Genomic DNA, 20,382 nt, shown 5'->3' with positions numbered 1-20,382 from the left:
ATTGTGAACATTCACAGCAAATTTAAATCCACCTAATTTATCTATTTATTTAAATATCAAATTTAAATAAATCTATTGCCACCATCATTCAAATTTGCATTAATGTTTTAGCTGTTAAACCCCAAAAGCGGAAACCAAGTATCGTTCCTCCAACAATTTAAGTGAAAAAACACACATTTTTTTTACCTTTAGTTTAATTTAAAAAAGACAAGTATTACTATTTCTTGGAAGTTTTGAGCATCAGGGTATGTGACGATGTGAAGCTACAGCTACAGTATATCACCCCCTATTATGGCAAGCCGATTCGACATTCAATGCATCTATTGTCATGCTACTAGTGCTTATTCATATACTAGTGCTTTTTTTTAAATATACAAGTGCTTACTCATTAGACACTAGTTTTTCTTATAAGAGACCACTGCTTTGTCATTAGATAGTGGTACATATTATACTAGTACTTATTTATTAGGTACTACTACTGATTTAATAGGTACTTGTACTTATTTATTTGATACAGTACATGTGGAAAGTATTCATAGCGCTTCACTTTTTCCTCATTTTTTTATGTTACAGCCTTATTCTAAAATGGATTAAATTATTTCCTCAAAATTCTACACACAATACCAGATAATGACAATGTTAATAAAAAAAAAGAGGTTTTGAATTTGTTGCAAATTTATAACAAATAAATAAAAACTGAAAAATCACATGTACATAAGTATTCACAGCCTTTGCTCAATACTTTGTTGATGCACCTTTTGCAGCAATTACAGCCTCAAGTCTTTTTGAATATGATGCCACAAGCTTGGCACACCTGTCTTTGGGAATTTTTGCCCTTTCCTTTTGAGTACCTCTTAAGCTCTATCAGGTTGGAAGGTAAGCGACGGTGTGCAGCCATTTTCAGATCTCTCCAGAGATGTTCAATAGGATTTAGGTCTGGGCTCTGGCTGGGTCACTCAAGGACATTCACAGAGTTGTTGTGAAGCCTCTCCATTGATATTTTGGCAGTGTGCTTTGGGCATACCTGTCAACCCTCCCGTTTTTCCCCAGATTCTCCCATAATTTATAGTTCTATCCCGCTATCACCCCTTAAAGGTATTTTCCCGTATTTTCAGTGTTTCTCTGAAGGGTGGCAAGAAACAATAAAGAGCCGAGCCTCCCTATATGCAACCCATTCCGCGGAACCACCAGGGGACACCCCTTGCTCTTAAATGCGAGTCTGTTCTGTGCCTTCACTTTTTTTAGGCACAAAAACACTTTGAAATAAATATAAAAATGGCACGATTCCCCTTCCTTTTCATTACAGGTGCCGTCACCCCTCCTATGCAATCCTCAAAACAGTCATACAATGGTGCATGACTGTCAGCTGATGCACTCCACAGTGATAAATGCTGACAAATGATAAGTGCTGTTGCCCACGATTCTGTACACGCGATATGAAGTGGAGCAAAAGTCTGGGTTTTGGGGGCGTGTTTGAACAGACATATATACATAACTAATAATAATTATATCTAAAGATGCCAATCTTGGTGGGGTTTTTTTCCAAACACAACAAATTTTGTCTTAAATTAGCATAAAAAGTTAAAGCAGTCAAATGCCTTCATTATATTGTTAGATGTTAATGTATTTGCTGCTAATGTATAATTTATTTTTTTCTTTTGTAAATAATAATAATAAAATATATTGCTGACCATTTAACTGTTTATTTACAATCAAACAGCTCTAAATGAACATATTTAGTAATTTGAGATTTTTTTAAAGGGGGACAGGGGGTTGTCCCTTATTATGGTGGGGATATCCCTTATTTTCACATTCCAATGGTGACAGGTATGGCTTTGGGTCATTGTTCTGCTAAAAGATGAACCGTCACCCCAGTCTGAGGTCTAGAGCACTCTGAAGCAGGATTTCATTCAGTATGTCTCTGTAAATTGCTGCATTCATCTTTCCCTCTATCCTGACTAGTCTTTCAGTTCCTGCTGCTGAAAAACATCCCCACAGCATGATGCTGCCACCACCATGCTTCACTGTAGGGATAGTATTAGACTGGTGATGAGCGCTGACTGGTTTACTCCAAATGTAACGCCTGGCATTCACTTCAAAGAGTTCTATTTTAGTCTCATCAGACCAGAGAATTTTGATTCTTATTGTCTGAGAGTCCTTCAGATTCCTTTTGGTAAATTTCAGCTGGGGAGTGGCTTCCGTCTGGACACTTTACCATACAGGCCTGAGTGGTGGATTGCAGCACAGATGGTTGTCCTTCTGTAAAGTTCTCCTCTCTCCACAGAAGAACACTGGAGGTCAGACAGAGTGATCATCAGGTTATTGATCACCTCCCTAACTAAGGCTCCTCTCTTCTGATCACTTAGCTTAGATGGCCGGTCAGCTCTACGAAGAGTCCTGGAGGTTCCAAATATCTTCCACTTACGGATGAGGGAGGCCACTGTGCTCATTGGAACTTTCAGAGCAGCAGAAATGTTTCTGTAACCTTCCCCAGCCTTGTGCCTCGAGACAATCCTGTCTCAGAGGTCTACAGACAATTCCTTTGTCTTCATGCTTGGTTTGTGCTCTGACATGCACTGTCAACCCTGGGACCTTATATAGACAGGTGTATGCCTTTTCAAATCATGTCCAATCAACTGAATTTACCACAGGTGAACTCCAATTAAGCTGCTGAAACATCTCAAGAATGATCAGTGAAAACAGAATGTACCTGAGCTCAATTTAGAGCTTGACAGCAAAGGCTGTAACTGAGATATCAATTGTTTAGTTTTGACCAGTACGTATTCTAGTTAGGACTAGTACCTATTTTTATGTACTAGTAATTAATAATTAGGTAGTAGTACTTATTAATAAGATACTAGTACCTAGTTAATAGATACTAGTATCTATCTATCTGCTAAAAAACTGCTTAAACCAGCCTACCAGCCTGGTTTTAAAGGGGTTTTTGAGGTTGGTTTCCAGCTATTTTTTCAGTCTGGTCTAAGATGGTCAGGCCAGGAGATGACCAACTAAAACCAGCTTGACCAACCTAGCCAGGCTGGGAGCCCAGCCAAAACCAGCTAAGTCCAGGCTGGTCAATCTGGTTTTAGCTGATCATTTTTTAGCCTGACCAGCTAAGACCAGACTGGAAACAAGTTTGGAAAGGGCCAAAACCCCTTTAAAACCTGGCTGATTGACCAGCTAAAACCAGCCAAACAGCTGTTTTTTTTTCAGCAGGGTTATTAGATATTAGTGCTTGAAAGTAGTACCTATTAAATAGACACCACACTAGTTTATTATATACTAGATACTAGTATAAATATACAGGTTAAAAATTATATGTCAAAACAGCTTGCCATAGCTCTATACGCTTCAACAGTGCACTATTTGAGGGAGCAACAATTTCTAGTGGTGTCCACCACATGAACATTCTAAAGTGCACTCAATCAATCCCACAATGCACTTTAATAATTACTGTATTCAATCAGAATACATCTTATTTGTTAGGCCTATTTTGTGTTCAATTCCGTGTTTTTTTTCACACAATGCAGACTGGTTTTGAGTTTCATTATCACTACACATCTGGCTAGACAAGTTAAGATGAATAGAGACAAACAGATACGTTTCCAGCTAAATTATGATCACTGCCTTTCACAATGGCAATCCTGATATCGAGTCACGTTTATCTATTCAATCTCAAATCCACAGCACCAAAAGAAACACAAACAGCACTGAAAATGCACTGCATGTTTATTGCCTGGAGTAAAATACAAAAATACTGGTTATATGCTTCATACGGGATATAGTCATCAGACCGATTATAAGATTATACGTCTCATCCAAAATACATTAATAAAATAAACGTCTTTAAATACATTGTCTTCATGCATTTGAATTAAGTCATGACTATTGTGATTTTTACATGCTTTTGATCATTTATACTTGCTGCTATTTAAAACAATTTCCAGTATTTGTTTTTTCCCCAAATGAAAGTCAACTTTCCCATGCACACTGTGCTGTAAACTAGCTACATTAGCATACGTTAAAAGATCTTTAGGGCTAACACAACTGAACCGTTCAACCAAAGATTTGGAGTTTAGCATTTTGCAGTATCATTAATAACGCCTATATACAGAGGCTCATTAAAGGGTTTGCATTGACATGAAGAGGATTAAATACAGTACAAACAATAAAGCAGTGCAATGAATTGAAGAGCCGAGCTTCAATATTAGTTTCCTTAGAGAAAATGCAGCATATCTTGGGTTAAGTCTCTCTCTCTGACCATGCACCTTTGAGAATGCATTTAACATGAAATGGTACATCGCATATTAACGGAAAACTGGTTTATCATATGAGAGAGGTCTGTATAAAAGTTTTTAAATTTCGCTACAGCATGGTGTGCGTATGTGTAATAATACTTCAAGCTGAAAAGTCATGCAATGGGCCTCTATATATTGTCTCACACTGCAATCATAAAACTCAAAGACGCATTTAAAGGGACAGATTACCCAAAAATAAACATTTTCTCATCATTTACTCACACTCAAGTTGCTCTAAACTTGAATTTCTTACTTCTGTTGAACACAAAACAAGATATTCTGAAAAGAAAAAAAAAGTAGGAACAAAAAACAAATACTATGGAAGTCGATGATTGTCAAACATTATTCAGTATATCTTCCTTTGTGTTCAACAGAATAAAGAAGCTCAAAATAGTTTGGAGCAAGTTGAGGATGAGTAAACGATGACAGAACTTTAATTTTTGAGTGAACTATTACTTTAAAGAGCGTTTTGACCTTTGCCATCTCTGTTTTTGTTAGACAAGCCTTCATTTTTGGACAAAAATAGATGCATTCCTTTCATTAAACTATGACCTTAAAGAAGTGGTCCTGAAAGAACAACTAAACTCTGCTCCTTTTAGGCCCTCAGAAATCCCAGCTGAGACACTGCTTGCAAATAAGGAGGTAAAAAAAAAACCGACCAAGGTCTTGAGTTCCAAAATTCTGCTCAAAAAAGGACATTTCCCCCAAACAGGGCTATTTTTACTCCATACTCTATGCCTGCAAAACACACGTATACAGTAACCTAGAATAACAATCAGAAGCTCATACCAAAACTCAACAATGTCCAAAACGGGTAAAAAAAGCCTGTTACGAATGCACCTTTGCTTTGGAGTGATACATGAATGTGTGCATTGGTTTCGCCTTCTTTGAGGTCAGCAATGTATAAAGACAGTTTTAAAAGCCTTATTTATCACTGCATTCAAATCAATACCCGCAGCACAGTGATAGTTACGTCCTATATCAAACACAGTTTAGTTTTTGAGTGGCCTGAGTAAAATAACAAACAACAGTGGTATGAATAAAAACATCCACAACTTTAAATAAGACATACCACAGTCATATCATAAACTCTCGGAAATAAAGGTACGCGAGCTGTCACTGGGGTGGTAGCTTTACAAAAGGTACATGTTTTTACTTGAAGGATTCATATTGGTATCTCAAAAGTATATATATTAGTACCTACAAATTTGAACAATTTTGTACTTTTTTGATACTCATATGTACCCTTGAGGTATTAAAATGGAACTTTTAGATACAATTTTGTACCTTTTGAAAAAGTACCACGCCAGTGACAACTCGCGTACCTTTATTTCTGAGAGAGTAGGGATAAATCAAGCAAAAATGAATTTTCTGTCATTATTTACTTACTATTATGTCTTGTTTTTAATTGTGTCCACAAAATAAAAGTCAATAGGGTCAAAACTTTGTCACAAAGACAAAATTACATGGTAATATGAAGGTTTTCCCCACAATACTGACCTTTTCTTTGAGAAATATTTAACAATATCATGTAATTCTTGGAAAAAGCCTAAATCACAACACTGCATTAAGCAACAAGTTGTAAATTGTAACATTTAAAGTCAGGATTTAAAGGAAAAATACAATTAATTGCAAGATATAGTAAGATATATACTGAGAGGAAAAATCTGAATTGTGAGATTTAAAACCTGAAATCAGTAAAATAAGAGAGTTTCTAACCTAAGTTTTTTTTTTTTCAATAAAGAGTTTTTATCTTAAAATTCTGACTGTTTTCTAAGTGTATTAGTCAGTATTACAAGATATAAACTCACAATTCTGACAAGAAAAGCCTGAATTGTGGGACATTAATTAACAATTGTGACAAAACAAAAAACAATTGTTAGATAAAAGGTCACAATAGTCTTTAGAACATCTTTTTTTAAAATAAAACTATTGTTATTCCTTACCAAAAAACTAAATCCCACAATTTTGGACCCCATTGACATTCATCATGTGAGCAATTTGTGTTTATTCCAAATGATCTCGGTTTGGGCTCCATAGAACAAAGATATGATATGGTGGATGAAAACAGTAAATACATAAAGACAGAAATTCTATTTTGGGGGTGAACAATCCCTTAAAACGCAGATGAACTACCAAAAACACAAGTGATCCTGAGTAAAAGATGTCTTTAAGGAAATGTTTCGCTCCTTGTAAAGGCTGCACTGCTTTCTCCAAATGCCTGTGGAGAAATGAACAGCTTGAATCATGTCGAGCAGGTTGTGAGTGTCTATGCCATATATCCACCCACACACACACACACATGCACGCACGCACGCACGCATGCATGCACGCACGCACACGCAGTTTCTGATCTGCTGGGTCCACCGGTGGGTGTACGGCATAATGACACCAGCTGAGAACCAAAAATAAAATAACTTTGAATGGTAACAGGAATAAAATCAATGACTTAAAACAAAGATAAAACATACATATATAGGTTAAATAAAAAGAAGCACAGATTGGAGTGTTTTGTTTTAAGTGGGTGGAGGACCGTCGTAGCGGAGCATGATGTTGAAGGAGCGGGCGAAGTTGTTGGCCAGAGAACAGCTGGTGCCCTCGTCCATCATGGGCAGCAAGAAGGCCAACAGCAGCAGAGCCAGTAACAGCAGCTGGAGAGGAAGAGCCACGCGACACACACGATACAAGAAGCCCGGACCACTGCTCGCCTGCAAAACACACACGAAACACACACACTGTTACATGCTGAGTGGAAGTTTCTACAGGTGCTTTGATGCTGACAGGCATTGAATCAATCAGCTTATGCAAGAAACTGAACATGATTACCTGTAAAATTTAAATAATGAAAGAGTTATAGCAGTGCTGGAAAAAGACTAATAGCAATTAATAGCATCCAAAATTAAAGGTTTGTTTTGACATAATATATGTGTATTAAATTTATTTATTATGTATACAGTATGTGATACACACACATACAAAAAATTTTGTTACATAGATATTTAAACTGACAAATAATTTGCACCGTATATATTGTATATGGAAATTAAATAAACATTTTCTTAAAAATATGCATGACTGTGTCTATTTATTTATACAGAATAAATATACACAGTAAACACACTTGAACGGATGTCAAAACAAAATCTTATTTTGGATGTGATTGGGACAAAGTTTTGCCCTGCACAAAATTACAGTCATAAGCTAAACATTAAGTTCCTTGCACAGACCAATCATTTTGCTTCCTACGACTGCTCTGTGTTTTTGTCATTGACTGATTTTTAAATTTGTTTTGCCTGAATATGTTATTTGAATCCCCAATTTACCAGTAGCTATTGAGTTGCATTTCATAAATCATAACACATCAGGTACCATGACTTCAGCTAAAAATTGTGTAAATTATAAGAGACAATTTAAATTTTTGAGATAATTATTTTAATTATTATTACAATTTGTATATTACAATTAAATACGATCAAATTACTTACAATTACAATAAATTACAATGGAGTTTTGTAGAATTATATTGATATTTACAGTTCAGTAGAATTGTATTGATAATTCTTTAATGACTTGATTTTAAAATGATAATAAAATTAAAATCAAGTTCAGTATAATTATATTGATATTTCATTATTGACTTTGTTTTTTAATTAATTTTCAGATACGTTATAAATGTTATAGAAATACAGTGTTTCTGAAATTTTCAGATGTTGTCAAGAGTCATCAGCATCTTAAATTATCAAGTTTGGTAAGACTTTATTTTGATAGTCCCTATTGCACATTTTGTTGACTAAAAGCATTGCAACCACATGCCAATTACTGATCTCATTTGAGTATTAGTAGACTGTCTGCTTAATTTCTGTTGATACTGTTTCTTCAACACTAACTGTCTATAAGAAACTTTGCAAGTACATGTCAACCTACACTAACCCCAACCCCAACCTGACAGTCTACTTATAATCTAATGAGTATTAGTTGGCATGTAGATGCAATGTAACTTAAATTCATACAAATGCGTTAGAGACCATCAAAATATTTAGATTTCAAAAATGTACTAAAAGTGTTCTATAAAGCTACACTTTATTTTATATAATCTTTGCATCAAATTAGAAAAATAAATAAAAAATAGTTTACGCTTATGTGAGGTGTTTCTAATAGAGCATCTAAGGTTATACTAACTTTATAGTAAATTTGACATTGTTTTCGCTTCTGGCTGATGTCAGTCTCATGTATTTTGTTTTTGGAAAGTCATAAAAACACTATCTTGGAGTTTTTCTTTTTTATTTGAGCAAATTAGAATGCAAAAATGATAAATAAATACATTTGTGGTGATCTCCCAATCTTTCAACCAAGTCCCAAACCATTGGTATGAGTGGCAAAATAAAACAATACATTGTAAGTGTAAAGGTGCTTGTTTGAGTTTAAAAGTTAATTTTGAAAAGCCTGCAACAACATACTGTAGATTCTGTGCTTTAATGAACTGTTGAAATCTCTCCTGGTGGAAAATAAAAGGGCAAAATAATCCTCTCTAAACCTCTTCTAACTCCTTAATGAAGTCAGGAGATTACAAAGTAAACCCTTTGTTAGAAATTCAGGCCCTGTGACTTGATGCACAGACACGGCACTCATTTCACATTCATTAGCAATATACAGTAGGGCTAAATAAACACTTGCATTTGCAAAAAATATCACAATATTATACACGGCTGCACTTAGATTGTGGTCATGTGACAGGCCAAGGTAAAGCAGCAAGGATACATCAGGTACATCAATGTTTCCATATTTTCCCCATTGGGATTCCATGTAAACCATTTTGAGGGATGTAAACAAAAACACTGATCCCAATTTATTTCCTGTTTTACATGTTTAATTTCTACAGCTTCCGAGAATCCAAAAAGAGCCACAAATTAATAAATAATGTTATGATAGTTGTTTTAATATTAAGTTAGGATTGAATTGCGACTTGTTACAGTTGTGAAGTAGTTTGAGAACAAGCAAGAAATGTTCATGGGTCAGCAACATCACCACATTGAAATGGTCTATATATCTTATAGGGATCTCAATTGGATTCAGGTCAGGACTTTGACTAGGCCACTCCAAAGTCTTCATTTTATTGTTCTTCAGCCATTGACCTGGGTCTTTGTCCAGCTGCAGAACCCAAGTTTAGTTCAGCTTAAGGTCACTAACAGATGACCGAACATTCTCCTTCAGGATATTTTGCTACACTGCAGAATTCACGGTTTTCAAACACTTTTTCTCACAGCGCTATGCAGTTTCAGATTTAGTTTCTTATTTGCATTTGAATAATGTGGGTTACATCTAGTGACTTTGTAGGGTCATAGTCCTCTTTAGACTTTACACCCAAATTCATTCATTTGGCTTAGTCCCTTTTTTAATCTGGGGTTGCCACAGTGGAATGAACCGCCAACTTACCCAGCACACGTTTTACGCAGCGGAAGCCCTACCAGCTGCAAGCCATCTCTGGCAAACATCCATACATTCTCATTCACACTAATACACTACGGACAATTTAACCTACCCAATTCACCTGAACCGCATGTTTTTGGACTGTGGGGTAAACCAGAGCACCCAGAGGAAACCCACGCAAACGCACGTAGAACATGCAAACTTCCCACAGAAACGCCAACTGACCCAGCCGAGGCTCGAACCAGCGACCTTCTTGCTGTGAGGCAACAGCACTATCTACTGCGCCAATGCGTCGCCTACAGCCAAATTATTAAAATGAATTATTGATGATGTAAGTAGTGATGCAATTTGCTAATTATACAAACATCAGCATAAGTCAGCTTTGCACTAATACTGTATTGGACACACTATCAAGCATTATTACTTGTCTTCGTTGACATACACAGGATAAGGGGTCTTAAAAACTGGATATTAAATCAAATGCAATACTGGTCAAAATAATCGTTCATATGATAACACATATGAACATATTTAAAAATCTGTCGGCTGGTGAAAAACTGTCTCAGACAAATGTAAACGTGTAAATGAAGTTTTTCAAGCCGCTGTAGAATTGTAGGAGTGAATGTCCACCCACAGCCGCCATCGGGCCGTGAAATATCTGAACTGAATACGACCCCTCTCTATTAAACGCCTCTGTAGCGGAGCTGAGGAAAGAGCGCAGAAGTAAGAGAAAGTGAGGAGGTGGAGATGTGGGTGGATGAAAAAAACCCAAATCTCTTTGCACACTTTTCTTTTGACAGCTTTTATTCAAGAGACTGTGATTACGCTAAAAGGTGAGGATGGCAGTGTTCAGGTCTGCTGGAATGCAGAGAACAACTGACTGTCCTTATAGAAGATGCACATCATCCAATCATCAGAAAACAGAAAAATATACTCGATCAAAACAAATAATTACAGATGTTATGTGCGCAGCCTGCAATTACAGCAGCTGAAAGAGAACGTCATTGTCAACTGAGGTGTCATCTTCACAATTAGATAATTGTATTTGGTCAGTGACGGAGACAATTGTGGTGTGTGGAGAATGTTTATTTACCCTTCATGATAATAACAGATCACTAAGACAGCAAAAAGTGATGACAGTTTTCACGACAGTTGAACAACATAGTGGACAAGATGCAGTTTAAAACAGTCTAATTTTTATATTACATTATATATATATATATATATATATATATATATATATATATATATATATATTTTTTTTTTTTTTTTTTTCCCTGTTTATTTTTTGTTAATTTTTCTGTTTATTTTTTCCTAGATTTCTGTTTAACGGAGAAAAGATTTCTTCAACACATTTCTAAACATAATAGTTTTAATAACTCATTTCTAATAACTACTTTATTTGATCTTTGCCATCATGACAGTAAATAATATTTGACTAGATATTTTTCAAGACACTTCTATACAGCTTAAAGTGACATTTAAAGGCTTAACTAGGTTAATCAGGTTAACTAGGCAGGTTAGGTTAATTAGGCTAGTTATTTATTGTACAACGATGGTTTGTTCTGTAGACTATCGAAAAAAAATATAGCTTAAAGGGGCTAATAATTTTGACCTTTTGAAAATGCTTTTGTAAAAAAATTAAGAACTGCTACTAATAATTAAGACTTCAACTGTATATATATATATATATATATATATATATATATATATATATATATATATATATATTTTTTTTTTTTTTTTTTAAATATTGCTAACAAAAACTATAACTTTGTACGTTCTCTTTTTATCAGCTAATCCTAAAAGTGAAATGTATCATTGTTCCTATGATATTATGAAGCAAGAAAACAGATAATTTTAAAGAACCATTATTAGTGATTTTGTAAAAATTTTAACAGCTTATTATGGAATAGCAACACTTGATATTATACTGATTTCTAAAGGATCGCGTGGCAATGAAGACTGGAGTAATTATGGTGAATATAAAGCTTTTTATTACTGAAATAAGCTTTATTTGAAACTACATTTAATGAGAAATTATTTTATTTTAAAATGTACATTGTATTGACTCTATAAATCTGATCAAATAACAATGCAGAATGTAATTCCTTTAAAACATTAACAAATCTTACGGTTTCCAAACTTTTGGATGTTAGTGTGTATTTAAAATATATTATGTCAAAACTAAATTAGTTGTTGTCAAATAAACTATGGGTTATAATAAAGGGCAACAGTTTGGTTCTGGAAGGCAAACTTTTATATTGTATATAATGTGTGATGTGATATATATATATATATATATATATATATATATATATATATATATATATATATATATATATATATATATATATATATATATATATATTACTGACTCTATAAAAAGGATGTTGTTTAGATTTAAAAGCCACTGATACATACCAAATATTAAAGTTATAAATGTAGAAAAGCACTACGACTTTACCTTATAAATTCATGTTTTAGAGGCTAAAAAGGGTCAATAATTTTACATCTGCAGATGTTCTAATATTTTGGCTGTACAATATTTGCAGAACAAGTTCAATCAAAGCATCTGTGCTAAGTCTTGATAATAGCACAGAAATGCTGCATGAGCAAAACGACAATCTCCATGCACTGTTATCTGCTTATGTAAACAATGCAGTCAGACTCAGAACAGCCTTTATAAGCAGTGAGCAGCAGGACACCTGCGTCTCTCCTCAAGCAGACGTGACCGACACTAACAGATGGCCAGAGACTGAAGGAGTGAGAGAAGAGGTGCAAAAAAAGGTGTGAACGCTGCGAAAATAGAGAAATAACTCAGAAAGATTAACAGACTCCCCAGAGAAACGCTGTGGTGAAACTGCCTACATGTTTCCAAGTGGCCCATGGAGCCAAAAAATAGCATTTGTTTTTTGGGGGCCGAGATGGTACTTTGGTCCAGGATTTCAAAAAAGCTATTTATGAAGCTCTTTTTCAAAAGCCGTCCTTACTAATCCAGCCGGAAAGGGTCTCAACTCACTTGCCAAGGCTTATGAACGATTTAAGTCAACATGAAACACCATTCACAGCTTATTTTACTGATGTATTTCAGTGCGAAATGCAATATTCAATAAAAAAACAATTGCAACAAACAGTTAAAGGTATTGTACATTCAAAACTGCTCTTCATTTACTCCAGGTTTTAAAACTTTTATTGTTTCTGTTGAAGACAATTGAAGATATTTTGAAGAATAGCCACTGAAATCCATATTATGAACTAAAAACACAATAAAAGTCAATAAATATGTTTCCAACATTATTTAAAATATCTTCTTTTGTATTCAATTTAAGTAAAAAAAAAATGAGTAAATGGTAACATGGTTCAGGATCGGTAGAGCTACGCATCGATGAATTTGCTCTTCAGTGTTCGGACTCTCAGTAATGATTTTAAACCACACTGAACTGAGCTGAACTGAACAGTACTGAACTTAAACACTAAAAACTGAACTACCCTAATCCAGTTACTATGACCATTTATGTGAAGCTGCTTTGACACAATCGACATTGTAAAATCGCAATACAAATAAAGCTGAATTGAATTGAACAGAATTATCATTTCTTGGTGAATTATTTATTTCATTTGTCCTTTAAAATGAGCTTCTGTGGGAATAAAGTGCACTGCGAAAAGTGCAAGGGAAATATGTAAATGGATATTTTTAATGTTATCGTTATTGGCCCGATGTCAAAATTAGGCCGATAGATTACGTTATTGTACAGAACTGCCTGTCTCGCACATGCGTGGGTCAAACTTGTTCAGATTTGTCTAGTGCACCATAACGGAGCTTACCTCACATTGTTTATTTCTTAAAAGTCTGTCCTTTCTTTGTGCGGTATTGTTGTGCATCAATATTTCAGTAAGTGATTATGCTCCTTATCATTGTGGATATGTTTGATAGAGTGGCATTGTGTATTTTGCTTTAAATCGCCTCAGGAAAAATACTATCTGTATTTAGCTTGTCGCTTGTACGGTGGCTTTGACCTCTCAAAACGCTTTTTTGTACATGACTTATTTCTACATATGTACATTACTACGACAAGTTTTACTCAAGAACATTTAAGCTGGTTTCAGTTCTTTCATTTTCATATTCATTTGACTTGTCTTTAGTTGTAATGAAATCTCATTTTGTTATTTAACCTGTTATTTTTTATGCAACAGTCAAGTTGCATGTTAATTTGCTATGAAGAAAAGGAAATAATTTATTTTTGGCATGATCATTTATGTGAAATCGTGAATATAGGTCTATATAATCACCTTGCAGTTTTGAAATAATTGCTTTTTTTGCTTTGAGTAGGCTATTCCGTTCATAAGATCAGATCAAACTCTGAACTGGGTCTGAACTGAGAACTGTATCTAGTTTAATGCTAAGTGATAACAAATATACAAATACCCTCCCATATATTACATGAAATCAATTCACAATTATTATTCACCAGCCTTTACACTGTAAGAATACTCTAAAGAAACAAACTCCACCCGCACTAGTTGTGTGTCAATGGATAAACACTGCGTTCAATTCTACTTGAAAGTTGAAAAGAGAATATCTTCCTTTTGCAAAAAGGCTTCAAATGTCTTCTTTTTTAAAACACACTTTAAACACAAGCTCCTCACAGCATGAAGGTATTTGTTTGAAGAATAAAGCCTACCTTTCCAGATCGGACATGCTCTTGTATTTGTCCACCGACACTCTGAAACGCACAAACATTTGTTTTAGTTAAATACGGCTACAGGCTGCTGCCCCCTTCTGGTGGGCACATGCTACTACAGCAACATCTGCATTGGAGAATGGAGAATTCATGTATAGTTGATAAATGGCTCTGTCCTGGTTTTCATCAATAAAATTGTGTTCACCATTTTGCAAAACAAAAGATAACTAAAAGAAGAAGAATTTTTTATATCACAAGACAAAAAAAGTTTAAAGCAACCTCATTTATGCTGGGTTATTTATTATGCACGCACGCACGCACGCACGCACGCACGCACGCACGCACGCACGCACGCACGCACACACACACACACACACACACACACACACACACACACAATACCAAATAAAGTTTAAAATCATTGACAGCAGAATAAACAGATTTTCAGTGTGTACCTCTTTCAGATCAGCAGCCTCTTTGAGCTTGGATTTGTATAACATCCAGCGATACCGCAGCTCTTCCAGCTCCATGTCCTCCACTGATCTATGCTGCTGATCTTCCAACAGTTTCTGGAACTGACTCTGACCCCAGACTACACCTGCACGCAAATCCTGGATGGAAAAAAACCACAACACAGAGCTACCTGAAGATGTGTGCTCATTATTGGATCATAATCCATTTATTTTCATTTTAAAACTGACCCAATCCTGCCTCGACAACTTCTTGTCAAGCATATGATCAAACAAGCTTTTGTGGTTTTGTGACGCAAGCAAACTACGCATCAATAGTTTAGAGTCTGCGAGATTTTTCAGTGTTTTTAAAGTGTCTTGTCCTCATCAAGGTTGCTTTACTTTATTTTATCACCATTTTAAGCATCTTTCAATCATTATATTCTGATTTGGCTCAAGTTTTTATTCTAAATTAAGATGTTTTTTTGATGAATAATATAAAAAGAAATAAAACCGTCTGCTAAATAACAAAATGCAAAGTACATTAGGGCTGCACGATACTGGAAAACTATGCAAAATGCAATAATATTGTTGTTTATTGCGATTATGATATTTCTTATTAAATAAAAATCCACTAGAAGAATGCTATTTTTTATTAGCCATGTTTTTAAATCATTTATTCATTGATATTAAAATAAACAGGTAAAATAAATGATTCAGATCTATTTAATTCTAATTCAGACTTACAAACTTTGTCATAGTAAAAAACATTTAGTCTTTAAAACACCATTAATGAATAAAAAAAACTATTCGGACTTGCTGTAATTTTCCTCATTTTCCTCCATAAGTATTTATAATTAGCTCTGGGTTCACCTTTGTGCCGCTCCAGCCAATAGCAGAACAGCAACTACTGGTCATGCGGGGATAAAGACATTAAGGCCTTATCTGATTGGTCAAATTGAGATAAACAAGCACTGCATGAAATAAATGTACTACACGAAATACACGGCTAACTATTCCATATGTTTTACGCAGCGGATGCATGATCTGTGGTAGTCTGTGAACAAAAACATTTTACATTGTTTACAATTTAAATGTTGTTTTCCTAATAGTTATTAAAGGTGCAGTGGGTGATTGTCTTCAGAAGCATTTTTTGTTGTGCTGGTTAAAAGTCTCTTCACAGTCCAATAGTAATTATTCAAGTAAATGATCTAAACGTGTTTATATGTATTTTTATATTTTGGATAAGGCATAAAACTAAAAAATGTTCATCCAATTAAATAGAGTCGGACCGACATCTCTCATAATTCCGATAAGTAGGCGAATATGTCTGTCAGCAAATGTGGATTTGAATAATTGCGCAGCCGTTTGTACGCATCTCCGCCGACCGCTGTTGGTGCCGCACGTTTATGAAAGAGGGTACGCGTGCACGATCGGTGAAAACCTGCTTAATCAAAACTTTTTTAAAAAACCTGAATCAATATTGGAGTTACCTTTGCATGCAGGAGAAAGGATGACACAATGGCTGAAGGATTTCTCTTAGACAGGTAATGTTCTGTTTTAAAACTATTTTAGCATTATGCAAAGCTGATGTAACGTTTGATGTCGTTACAAATGGGTTATATCTTCACAGAACTTTTGTTCAGCCACTAAAATTTTTTGATAAAAGATTGATAAGACTATTTTCAGTTTCATAAGGGACTTTTACAGCATCTATAATGTAGATTTTAATTAGTTTAACAACAAAACACAAGTAAATAGCGCTATTCCGCCTAGTCTCCCCCTATACTGTTTACCATGCAACTCTGATATTCACTCTGAAATAGCATGTCAGTTTGGCTTGCTCGCCGCCGGACAAGCACTAGTCGCTTTTAACACATGAGAGAGGGTTCTTTTGCGGTGCTCGTGTTTAAGGAGGTGTGGCTCTAGACGGCAGGGGAGGGAGTGTTATTCAGAGATTTATGCTAAGCTGTTAGCATTGTGGAAGATCACCTACTGCACTTTCAACTTTATCATACCAATTAACATTTTTTAGTTTTTTTTGTTCAGTTTATTTTCATCACCATCTGGGGCATAAGAACAGGATGTGTTTGTAAAAGCAAACTTCAATATTGTTTATTTACACGTTTGCTGGAAATTAGAAATTAATTTAGAAATAGTTTTGAAACAAATCTTTGCGCTTAACAAACAAAATTAAATACTGTAACAGTTTTCCTGTTACTATTTGAAATATCTACCTGTAGTAGCTATCTCACCCATTAGAGGGCGATCTAGGTAGTAAGTCTCCAATCTGCTTAAAAGGAGGTAGTGAAGAAGCAGTAGGCAGGAAGTATGGTGCCTAGCACATGGAAAGGCTTCTTCACTGCGCTGTTGTTTGTTGATGCCCTTATTTGAGGAACATTTTTGTTCTTATATCTCAGATGTAAGTAGGCCTGTTTTTTGTATATATTTCGGTTTTGTACATATGTTTTGTGTAGGGTTGGCAAGGTTTTGATTGTATGTTTGTTTATATGCAGAGGGTTTTTGGTATCCACTTTAAGTCATCAAAACAGGACCTGGACAATCCATCCTCATATCCACAGACTTTTTCCATCCACTTTCCTACTGATTCTGTGGCCAGCCATTGATGAACTGTTTGCTGAACTTGATCTTTCATGTGATTCACTTAAGGACTGTTGGTATCTTTTTTGGATTGCTATAAATACTAGATTCAATGAGAAAGACACTTATCGAATGCTTATTTCTGTCTAATAGTGATCATTAATGAGTTGACTGCTGATCATTTCATATCCCCAGTGTGTAACAATAATTATTCATACCTGCTGTCATATACATTTCTAAATACACATGAATCTCTGAAAGTTGTTTTGTGGTCTCTCAATTTCTTTAACGTAACTTCAAAAAAAAGTAGTTGTTACATATTTGGCGCCCGAACAGGGACAAAATTTGATTGAATTCTTGAGAGATACATTCTGCTTTCTTTGAGTCATGTTTTTGTTAATGTGTCTATGAGGCCATAATTTCAAAAGTCCTAACATTACACTCTATTTCAGCATTCTAAAGTTGACATTATTTGAAGAGCTTTAGTAGCTTCAAAATGGCTGCCTTGGCTAAAGAGACAGAGGGTGATGATTCTTTGTTACCTGATTATTCTTCAGAGCCTTTCACTACTCATCGAGAGCCTATTCAAGACCTTATTCATTCTCTCGCTAGCTTGTACTTGGAAAATGAACCTGAAATTGGTGAACAAGAAGAAGGGGATTTTGATGATTCTTTGTTACCTCCTCCACCTCCTACAATTGAAGATGATGATAGCTTGTTAACAATGATTATGGCCACACGAATGCATAAAGTTGAAAGTAGAGTTGAAGCATTTGAAAATTCCTCTGATGTTCGTTTCAAAGACATTCAGCATCAGCTGAATGAACAAAGTAATAGGATTGCTGTCATTGAGAGTCAGGTCCAGCACATGCTAAAACAGTACCAAGATCACCCCATAGATGTACAACAGCTCGAGAATTCGTTATCTACCATGTTAAAGAAGGAGTGTACCCAAGTGAAAGATACTTTAGAAACAAAGGTTCAAGAGTTGGGGCAAGCAATTATGGATTGCCTGAAACGGAGAGATGGACAATTGAAATCATTAATCCAGCCTTCTGGGGGTGCAACGTCTACTCCACACTTCAGCCACACCATATTAGACCATGGATCTTGTCGTCCTGTACATTTTAAGACTCCTATCAAGCTAGAGTTTCCAAAATTTGGGAGTTTAGATGGGGAAGACCCTATTACATACCTGGAACGATGTGATGAATATCTGGCTGTACAACCTTTAAATGACTCTGAGATCATATCCATGCTTCCTTCTGTATTGACACACACAGCTAAAGACTGGTGGGTAGCCGAGAAGAAGAGGGTAAGAACATGGACACAATTCAAGTCTGTTTTTCTTCAATCTTTCTTAGCAGATGATCATGATGTTGAAGTGGAAAGAAGGATCAGAGAAAGGAAACAAGGGGTTGATGAAAGTATTCGAACATTTGCCTACCAGTACAGAGCATTATGTCTGAGACTGAAACCTTCCATGACAGAGCGTGAGATTCTCCAAGCGACACTACGGAACTGTAACCCAAGAATAGCAAGCATTTTAAGAGGTACTGTAACTACTGTAGATGAGTTGGTACGTGTAGGAACACTTATAGAAAAAGATATCAATGAAGAAAGATCATTTTGGAGACAGAGGCACCAAGAAGCTAATGCAAAGTCCACTGAGGGTAATACATTTTTTAAGGGCCGACAGTCGAACCCTCACATAGCTGTATGTTCTGATATCAGTGAAAGATCTCCTGTCACATTAACATTGCCCTTAACTATTAAAGGTCATCAATATCAAGCAATTCTGGATACTGGGAGCACTTACTCTTTAATTCAAGAGTCCTGCTGGAAACGACTAAAGTCAAATCATGAAGTTTTGCAATCGAGTAGAGGACAGTCCTTTTCTCTTGCAAATGGATGTGTACAATCAGCCTTGGGGAAAATAGCTTGGCAGGCTACCATCCACAGACATGACTATCCTATCAGAGCATATGTAATGAAAGATTGTGACTTGGCTTTTCCTGTTTTGTTGGGCCTGGAATTTTTGAAGATGTCTGGAATCACAGTCGATTTTAGAAATTCTTCCTATTCTTTACCTGAAGAATATGGGGTAATCCACTCCTTCACCTCTTCCTCCCCTTCACTAATAGTAAGTCTGCACCTTGCACTACCTCTAATACCAACGCCTTCTACTGATCTAACCATTATAAAGGAGTTAGTGGATCGAGCTGATGTCTCTAAAGCCCATAGACGTCAACTAGAAGGACTGATGCTTGATTGGCCCACTGTATGCACTGAAACTTTAGGTCAAACCAACTTGATTCATCATCAAATCCATACAATTGATGAAATTCCTGTGCGAAAGAAGGCCTATCCTGTTCCAGTCAACAAACAGAAGTTTATAGATGAGGAAATAGCAAGAATGCTTGACAAAGGCATTATAAGACCTTCTGTATCTCCATGGGCATCACCAGTTGTACTTGTGCCTAAAAAAGATGGCAGTACCCGCTTTTGTGTTGATTATAGAGCTTTGAACTCCAAGACTCCTCTTGATGGGTTTCCAATGCCTCAAATTCAGGATATCCTTGAGTCCTTGTATGGAGCAACCATATTTAGCACATTAGACCTCAAATCTGGCTACTGGCAGGTAAAAATGGATGAAGACAGCATCAAAAAGACTGCTTTTGTCACCAAAAATGCCCAATATGAGTTTCTTCGTCTTCCTTTTGGCCTGCGAAATGCTGCTGCAACCTTTCAGAGGCTCATGAACAATGTTCTGAGAGACTACATGGGAGAGTTTTGCTTTGTCTATCTTGACGACATTGTGGTTTACTCAAAAACCATCCAAGATCACTTTCAACATCTCAAGCTACTCTTTGCAAAATTGCAAGACTCTGGTTTAACACTCAATCTCAAGAAATGTTCTAT

At 35.6% G+C, this 20,382-nt stretch overlaps 1 protein-coding gene across 1 annotated transcript in view; it reads right to left on the bottom strand.

The window, feature by feature from the left end:
• Window positions 1-6,190: 6,190 nt before the first annotated feature.
• syne3 (spectrin repeat containing, nuclear envelope family member 3) overlaps window positions 6,191-20,382 on the bottom strand; it is a 64,710-nt gene continuing 50,518 nt past the window's right edge. Inside the window, exons 17-19 of the mRNA NM_001083014.2 lie at window positions 14,866-15,021; window positions 14,411-14,452; window positions 6,191-7,006 (exon numbers count right to left, since the gene is read on the bottom strand). Coding sequence (NP_001076483.2) covers window positions 6,815-7,006; window positions 14,411-14,452; window positions 14,866-15,021 — 390 coding nt within the window. The 3' untranslated portion in view covers window positions 6,191-6,814. The remainder of the gene's footprint in view (window positions 7,007-14,410; window positions 14,453-14,865; window positions 15,022-20,382) is intronic.

Source organism: Danio rerio, chromosome 17 (assembly GCF_052040795.2).
Source record: "Danio rerio strain M-AB ecotype USA chromosome 17, GRCz13ab, whole genome shotgun sequence".
Lineage (NCBI taxonomy): Eukaryota > Metazoa > Chordata > Actinopteri > Cypriniformes > Danionidae > Danio > Danio rerio.
The sequence above is the reverse complement of the archived record's forward strand: the minus strand, read 5'-3'. Positions and strand labels throughout refer to the sequence as shown.